The sequence below is a fragment of the Phytophthora cinnamomi genome (assembly GCF_018691715.1).
Source record: "Phytophthora cinnamomi strain GKB4 chromosome Unknown Contig17, whole genome shotgun sequence".
Taxonomy (NCBI): Eukaryota; Oomycota; class Peronosporomycetes; order Peronosporales; family Peronosporaceae; genus Phytophthora; species Phytophthora cinnamomi.
Genome location: NW_027150950.1, coordinates 1,684,451 through 1,693,427, shown reverse-complemented (window position 1 = coordinate 1,693,427; position 8,977 = coordinate 1,684,451). Strand labels below are relative to the sequence as shown.

Below are 8,977 nucleotides of genomic sequence, written 5' to 3'. Positions count from 1 at the left end.
TCGATGGCGGAATTTGCCATCAACAACTCGGTGCATGCCTCGACCAGGCATACACCGTTCTACGTGAATGCCATGCGGCATCCACGTCTACCGAGTTTACTCGGAGTGATGGCTCCCACATTAAGTGGGGGAGGATCTACGACTGCAATACAGCAGCCGCAGAAAACTGCTGACACTTGCACAGTGTCAGCTGCAACAATGAACAAACCATGTGAGTCTGCGCAGGGCGCAGATTCCTCCAACAAGAAGGACAAAGACCACGGGTCTGCGCAGGGCGCAGACACCGCGAAGAACCACGCAGAGACCGGGCCTCTAGCGGAGAACGAGCTGAATGACTTCAGCTCGGATGCAATCAGTTTCATCACCAAAAGACAAGCCGTAATTCGGTTTGTCCAAGACACAATAGCAGCTTCTGTTGATCAACAGAAGCTGAACGCAGACAATGCGGGCAGAGGCAACACAAATGAATTTAAAGTTGGTTCATTAGTTTTGTTAGCTACACAAAACCTGCCTAGACATGCAGTTTCGGATTTCGGAGCAAGCAAGCTTGCTCCGCGCTTCATCGGGCCGTTCACTGTGTTGGCACGGCACGGCAACGCATACACACTAGACATACCGTCTAGCATGCGCCTCCATCCGACCTTTTACGTCGGACGTCTGAAGCCATACCTGCAGCACGAGCCATCTAGCTCGGCTGACCCGAAGCCTCAGCAGGAGCCGAGGCAGAAGCGGAGGACTTGGCCTCGGCGACGAGCAGTCTCTCCTCCAGCGCGCGGACGCGCTGGAGCAACCCCTTCATCTGGGTCCCCAGCTCGACCTGGATGTTCGAGGCGGTCTGCGAGACCGCCGCGACTTGGGCCTTCTGGTTCGCCAGCTCCTGCTTCAGGGCGGCGAATTCAGCCCCCTGCAGACGCTCCACGGCGGTCACCCGGTCGTGGAGAGACGTGTACGGATCAGTCCGGGGCTGATCATACCCGGGGCGTGTTCCCACCCCCGCCACCGCCGATCTGTGACGCCCGCGGCTCAACCCGCTGGATTGTTGATCGGATTGTTGACCATAGTATCCCGAAAACGAATCCTCAAGGGGCTCGTTTTCGTATTCGTTGGAGAGGATTTCCTCCCCATCAAGATACATGGGAGCCGCGGAACATCTTGCTGGAGGACGTTCCGGAAATGGTGAGGACGTACGAGGAGCAGTACGCGCTGGTGCAGCGGAAGTAATACGAGCGCTGCGATCATCGCTAGCGCCCGAACCCTCACGTGCTAAGAATTTAGCACGGAGCTCTTTGAGACTCTCGGGCACACGGAATGACGTGAACCCGTTCAAGTCGCGGTCGCTCAAGCGGACCGCGCCTGGGAAGCACTTCGTGCACTGAAAGCCCTCGGGCACAGCGCACGGCACATTAGCCTCCTCCCATTAGCCTCCTCCGCAGCAACGTGGAGTTGCTTCAACTTTCCACGCTTCGAGTACGTCTCGAAGCGATCACGCGCTTGCTTTATCCGATCACGGTAAGCACTCGGTTTCTTGTTGAAGTTTTCAACAAAAGCATTCCAACTTTGACTAAGTGCCTGCCACACGGGCACTTTGCTGCGAGAAGATGTCTTCTTGCTTTGAAACCATCGGAGCTCATGGAAGAGTCCGATGTAATAATCGCGCCTTTGATGCGGAAACGCATCAAAGTGCAGCTCGGCAGCCACAGCGTCATCTTTGATGGCGCTGCATACGTACAGCGGCACCTCATTCGGAGGTACCGAGTTCCCATACCGGTCCGTGATCTCGGACGCGGACAGCATCCACGGATCGCGCGCTGAAGGCGCAGCGCGCGGAGAGCCTTGAGCTTTAACATCACGCGCTGCAGCAGCAGCGCGCGGAGAACTGAGAGCCCCAGCGGAAGCGAGTTGGGTATCACTCTCAGTTCGCGAACGCTTCGAACTCGAAGGGTCCGATTCGTCCCCTTCATGCGGGCGAATGTTCTTAGCGTGGGGGTCGAGCGATTCGCTCGACACTGAGTCTCTGCGCTTTGAGGACGAGTCCTTCTCGTCCTCCATGTCTTCATCGTCGTCGTCGAAGTCGATGACGTCGCCACACTTCGCCTTCTGGCGCTCAAAGTAGTCATCGATGGAGAGATGACTCTCCACCGCCTTCGGGTTCTTCTTCTGGGGCGCGCTCATCGTTGAATGAGCGCGGATTTCTTCTCCAAACGCTGAGAATTGACGAATGGTCAATTCCGAAGATTGACGTGCGGAGACCCCGCGCGTCTAACCTTAAGGGGGTGGGAAATGGTGTAACGGGGTTACACGTACAAGTGGCTACAAGCCACTTGTGAATTTAACAGATAGGATATCTGTTAAAAGTTTTAGATACTTCCTCACCTTGGTGTAAGTCACACCAATGGATACATTGAAGTGGGCCACCACAATGAGTGGTCCACGCCTACCCAAAGATCCTATTGGTAGAAAGCAGCATCTTTCTACCAATTAGAGACGTGCATATTAGCGGGGCTCTGACAGCCAGCCGCTGTCAATCCCTTTCATAGATGATAAACAGTTTTAGCAGATTTAGGAGGAAGATCAATTTACAAACAATACAGTTCTCATTTTACCTAATCTAAGTCACTTAGAGTCTTATCTGATTTATATTATACTTGTGTATTCAAATATAATTAACCTAAGTAATTACTAAGTACTTACGCTTCCTCATACACGTAGCGCAACGTGTAAGCAAAAGTAGTGGGTCAAGTTAGACCCACTACAGCGACAATAAATCGTGTGTACACTCCTGGCCAAATTAATCCGGCCACCCACGCTTTGAAGTGTAACTCACTCAATTTTTACGATCTGGCGCTGTGCTTCGGGTATGTTGTTCCTGGTGTATGTATTAGTGCGGGGTTTGTGCTACCAACGCAGTTTTTGTGGTTTGAGGTGTAGCTCCTCTACAATAAACAGATTTGTCAAAGTGGTCTAAACTTCCGGCCACTATTGCCATAGTTAAATCAAGACAAACGTACTGAAATGAGTGTAGCTATGCAGCTGCGTTGCTGTCCAACCACGGAATTGATGGACGATAGCGTCGTTGCTGTTAGCTTATCCGAATAGTCTCCATTCGCAGTTATTACTGGGCATACTAGCGTGTCTAAGCGACGAGGAGAGAGGGCGTATCTGCGGGCTGAGGGAAGGCGGGCTCTCAATAAGAGCCATTGCAAGGACTGTAAGGCAATAACGCGACGCGGTCGAGCGCTCTAGCAGCAACACGCTTCAGCACACTACGTCTACTCGGTATCAGAGTTTTGGTTGCCCTACGCCCATCTAAACTACGGTGCAGACTTTGTCTACCAACAAGACAACGCATCGATCCATACGTCTAAGGAGCCCATGGAGTTTTTCGAGGAGCAGGAGATCAACTTGCTCAAGTGGCCTGCCCGCTCACCCGACCTGAATCCTATAGAAAATCAATGGGCGTTGTAGACCCGGAACGTCTACCCAAATGGACGGCAGTACTTGAATGTTGGTGAAGTAACTACTGCTATCTTAGCTGAGTGGATTTGCATCGATCATGCGACGCTAGTGAAGTTGGTTGAGTCGATGCCGTGACGCTGCATCGAAGTGATTGAGATGAAGGGAGGTAAAACACATTACGAGTACAATCATTTCAGTACATTTGTATTGGTTTAACTATGGCGATAGTGGCCGGAAGTTTAGACCACTTTGCCAAATCGGTTTATTGGATAGGAGCTACCTCTCAAACCACAAAAACTGCGTTGGTAGCACAACCCCGTACTAATACTTACGTCAGGAACAACATACCCAAAGCACAGCGCCAGATCGTAAAAACTGAGTGAGTTACGCTTCAAAGTGTGGGTGGCCGGATTAATTTGGCCAGGAGTGTATAACGTAAAGCTGATGACCAGCCAGAAATCCTATGCACCGTAACGACAAACTTGATGACTAGCTAACAACAACTTCGATTACAGTAGCTGCGGCGTCACCAGTTAGAAGGAACCGCAGCACTAGGAGTACAGTATTGTGCGTCAATAAGGGACGCCTGATTTATATACATTCCGAAACGCCACCGTTGGAGTACAGGATTCCTATAAACCTATCCCTTTTGGTAGTACAGAATTCAAACAGGATTTTCAACCGAACGCAAACAGGACGTAAGAAAAAAAAAACTTTCTTGTGTCTTCAACCCGAGCCCACACACACGGCTTTCCATTTGGCAGCCGCTGCTCGCCGCTCCCCGGGTCAAATCACTAAGCAGCGCCTCCACCCCACCAAGCAACCGCCGCCGCTGCTCCAAGCAATCGCCGCCGCCGTCCCAAGCAACCGCCGCTGCGCCTGTCAGCCAGTCGTTTCGCGCGCACCAAGCCGACGAGGGGACGTCTGCTAGCACCTCTTCACTTGCACAATGAGCGGCACAAGACGCAGTTCACGGTTTGCTGTGCGCAGCAGCACCCACCGGACACCAGCACACACTAACTACGCAAGCGAGTGCCCACGAGCACGCGCCAACGTGCCAGCGATGGTCAGCCCACAGGGCGCGGCTTCCGGCGGCGATGGCGGGTCCGAGCGTGGGGTTGGTGCAGTCGGCAACATCGACAACCGTTCCGATGAAGGAGTTAATTCTGCTGGTCGCGGGGATAGCAACAAACACGAGGATGTGAACGAGGAGAACACCAACGAGGACGTAGAAATCTGTGGTGGTGAATGGACAGTCCCCGCTGTGGATCTGACAGAGGTGAATCAGTTTGAATACACCGATTTCGAGTCAGCCGCGACGCAGCGAGCTCGTCAGCGGACCCCACAGGAAAGATACCGAGAGGCAGTTCGGGCTACGGGCCTCATTTCAAGCGAACTCGCAGACATTTCGGACGACGATGAGTTCGACCGCATGGTGGACTACGTGCTAATGCAGTGGCGCCATGTGCGAAAGAATAGCCATCAAAATCTCGATGCAGATGGAAGCTCATGTAGCTCACATGCGATGTCGATCATACCTCAGAACGGAACCACAACTGATATTGCTCACGTGAAACAAGAGCATGCCACCTTACCCAACCATTGTGCATTGATGGAAGAAGAGCGTAATGCTGGCGAGTCCTGTGATGAAGTTTGTAGCGTCTCAACAGGATCTGTCGACCCGTGCGACGGCAGGTCAACCTCGCCCGTGTACATCCAGATCAACAAAAAGACAAGAAAATCAGGACGTCCTCGCAAAGTGCGCCGAAAAGAAAAAATCGACGAACGCAATAGTCGTGCCTGGTATAACACCGTCTCAGCAGCGCGTGTGGCGGCTAAAGCAGACACTCTGAAAGGGTTGTTTTGTGCTCTAGACAAGGAACAACCGTCTCTCACTGAAGTGCAGTCCCGATTGAGTGGTCTAGTAGTGAAGACACCCAACGCCGAGTACAAGAAGCCAAAGTTCATGAAGATGAAAAATCCTGTACTAAACACGGACGCGTTCTATTTGCTGCCAGCAGATCTACTTCAATCCTGTATGAAGGTCTTGCCATTGTCAAACTCTCCTGGGAGTGCCATTTCCGTCGACGAAGAAGACCAGAACGGAGACAACAGCGAGCATGGGACAGCAATTGAGTGTGGTGATGATCAAGAATTATGGAACCTACTCTCGATCGCAAATCGAGGCCTTCAAACGAATTGAAAATCTGAAAACCAATGTGTCGTTAGGCTTCGCGTTTAACAAGTGGCTTCTCGACGACGTACTACCTGCTATGCCAGTGCACCAGCATGACGTTGTGCGCCAAGCAGCGGAAAAGATCGTTTGTACGTATCCCTACTCACCTATTCCAGGACTCGACTCCATGTTGGAATATAACTACGCAATGCTGTACCGTGCAACGCCACCGACGTGGTTGAGTGATGGTTGCATCCGTGCTCTATGTGAGCGTCTCCAGACTGACTTTCCATCAGCATTTTTCGGCGGTATACAGTCAGCAACGCCACGACCGCTTCGCATTTCTTCAAAACACGCAGTTACGAAAACTCAATATCGATGAGCACGTAGCTGAAGCCGTGCGGTCGGCTGTACTACATGATGGTAACCCTTGTGTATTGATTCCTGTCAACTTCGACAACGCTCACTGGTGCAGTCTGATTGTCCTCGCCGAACTGAAGCGTATCTTTTACTACGACCCGCTCGGTCTGAACAGTTATTTTATGGCGCTAAAGGAGATCGCCGAGAGTCTTTTGTTGCGTGCGCTCAATGACAAAGGATTCATTGTGTTGGTGTTGAATACGCCGATCCAATTTGACCAGTTTAGCTGTGGAATTTTCGTGTCGTGGAGTTTCATCCGCTATGCAGTCCCAGACGCAACAACTGACATGACAGCAGCATCACTCACACGTCGACGTTTTGAGTTATTCTTCTACATACTCACGGGAAGTCGCGACATTTTTCTCGCGGACAGGTAACCAGCTTGCCCGATCTGTCTATCGCAAATCAAAGCAAGCTGAAGGCAACGCGACCTAGCAATGGTGATGGCTCCGAGATAGCTGTCGATTCGGACAACGCGCCAGACACCAATACCAAAACGCTGGTCGACATGAAAATGCCAACCAAGGACAATAGCAATGCTACGTCCGTCGAGATAAGGGTACCAATCGACGACTCTGCTGAGGGCAGCGATCTTCCTCGCACTCAGGTGAGAGGTCCGTAGGAAATGTAGGTGCACGAGAATCAAATAAGCATTGCTTGGGTGGTAACTAGTGACTGTAATGATCATGTTCGTCCCTGTCGACAACTTCACAACGTATCGTGTATGCTATATGCTTACTTCTTCTCGATAATGAGCTAACGTCGTCTCCAAATCCCTAACGCTTTCAGCCAAGTAGGGTCCCAACCCTTTCATATCTTCGGTATCTTACCCATATGTTTCATCTCGTTAGGCAGGACTTTAGCCTACAGGATTCGTCCTGTACAAATCTTGCAAAAATACAGGATTATCCCGTTTCGTCTATGAAAATAATCCTGTACTCCAACACCCGCCATTCCGAAAGTATATAATTTTTTATTGAATTAGTGAGGTATATACTTCATGTTTGCTGACAAGTTCCGAATGATTCCAACAGTGTAGTATCGTCGCAGGACTATCCTGACTCCAAGCCGTCTCGTACCACATTAGAGAAGTGAGGAGGTCGACTTTGTATGGATGATCTACTCCTTCGCCTAAGCGATCCGTAGCAAGGATTTTCTGCGATAGTTTGCCCCTTGATACAATGGATAATGTCTTGTTCCATCGGTTGCACGTTGCCCGTGGTGTTTGGCGGCAACTTCTCTACTCGCAGATTGTGGAGGATTCGACCCGTTTCATCGTGAGATGAAGCGTTATCTACCACTGATAGACTACCAGTATGGTGTATAGCCTGATTAATTGTTCGTCCCCAGTTCCTGATTCCGCATAACAGAACTCATAATTCGCACCCAAGGTGAGTCGAAATCGTAGGCTCGTACCTGCAAGAAAAAGACCACCCAAAAATTAGGTCACTCATTGGTACACTTTAGGTTTAGAGCCATTGCCCGTGGTTCGCTTCCTTCCGGTACGAGGCATGCTAGCAGGCACGTTTGGTGGCTGAAGGCTGTGAAGCAAGGTGGTGGATTGGTGCGAAATCCAATTGTGAAGCCGCAATTGACTGGTTTTGAAGCGATGGAATTTGTAACCTTCAGTTAAAGGTAAAAATTAAGGGATTATATATAACGTCGCCGATTTGTGATTGGTCAGTCCGAGGTGCGAATTATGATATATCTGCGAACTATGAGTTCTGTTATGCGGTATTTACACCTGGACGGCGAACCGGACCTATTAAGTATCACAGGCTATTAATTGTATACCCGTCCCTTACTGACGCACAATACTGTACCTCGTGTCCTCTTCACTTTGCTGTTTACCTTTGGCAATACACTACGGCTAAACTTCTGGGACCCTCGCCGTCTCCCCAGCGTGTCATCGATTTCCCTGCAGACACGACACTACCGAGCCTTCACAAAACAAACGCCAGCCAACAGTAATGCGCTTCCAATTTGTGGTGCTATGGCTGGCAGTTGTAGCACTCCACGCAGAAGCTGCGGCAATAGCGCATCCCGACAAATCTGTTGTGGCTGACCAGCTACTGTTCGCTACGGACAAGGAATTCCCAAAAGGGCTTTGAGAATCAGCGACGAGGAGAGAGGTGGTGTTCCGGGAGTGTCAACGCTCGCGGGGCTCTTGTCGAAGGCCGGTCCATCTGCTGAGAATCTCGCGAACAAGGTTTGGCTGAGGGATCGGACGAACCCGAAGCAGGTTTTCAATTCTTTACACCTAGCAAACGCCGGAGTTAAGCTTGAAGACAACCCGACTGTTCTGCAATGGCTCAAGTATGTGAAGATGTATCGAGCCAAGAAGTGGGGCCATGGTTGGCATGATGGTGAAGTTTACGTCTTTCTGCTGAAGACCACGGACTCCGAAGCAGAGGAGGCCAAACTGTCTCAGTCTCTCACGGAGAACCCGAAGTTAGCGACACTCGGAAAGAACTTGCAGGAGACGCAATTTGGTTCGTGGATCCTCAAGAACAAGGACCCTCGCAGCATCCCAAGTATGTTGGGGCTTCGGAACGCGGACGACCCAATCGTGGACAACTACGCCGCTTATTTTATTGCGGACATGAATAAGAGAGCGGCTAAAGAGGGAAAGAGAGTGTCATCCGATGAACTAGGTGCTTTGTTGCCAACCCATTGATCCGATCTCCACCTAGCAACGAGGAGTAAAAGTTGATAACTTCAGCATACACCCCTGTGAAGGAGTAAGAGTTGATAACTTCAGCATACACCCCTGTGAAAAGTGATTTAACATTTCCATATCAACTTCGAGTTTGTAAACGACATCCCCACCCTTTCCTTTTGGCCCGATGATGGCACGGATGGCTGCCAGCAACGACCCGAGCAGCATCCCTGGGGCTTCGGAACGGGTTGCCGACGAACGACCCG

At 50.9% G+C, this 8,977-nt stretch overlaps 1 protein-coding gene across 1 annotated transcript; it reads left to right on the top strand.

Moving 5' to 3' along the window:
* Positions 1–4,519: 4,519 nt before the first annotated feature.
* Positions 4,520–8,729, top strand: IUM83_04836 (Avirulence (Avh) protein; the record flags this gene model as incomplete). Its single annotated transcript, XM_067928935.1, has 2 exons — positions 4,520–4,921; positions 8,229–8,729. 2 exons carry the CDS (start codon positions 4,520–4,522, stop codon positions 8,727–8,729), a joined length of 903 nt encoding a protein of 300 aa, XP_067796025.1.
* Between the last annotated feature and the right edge of the window lie 248 nt (positions 8,730–8,977).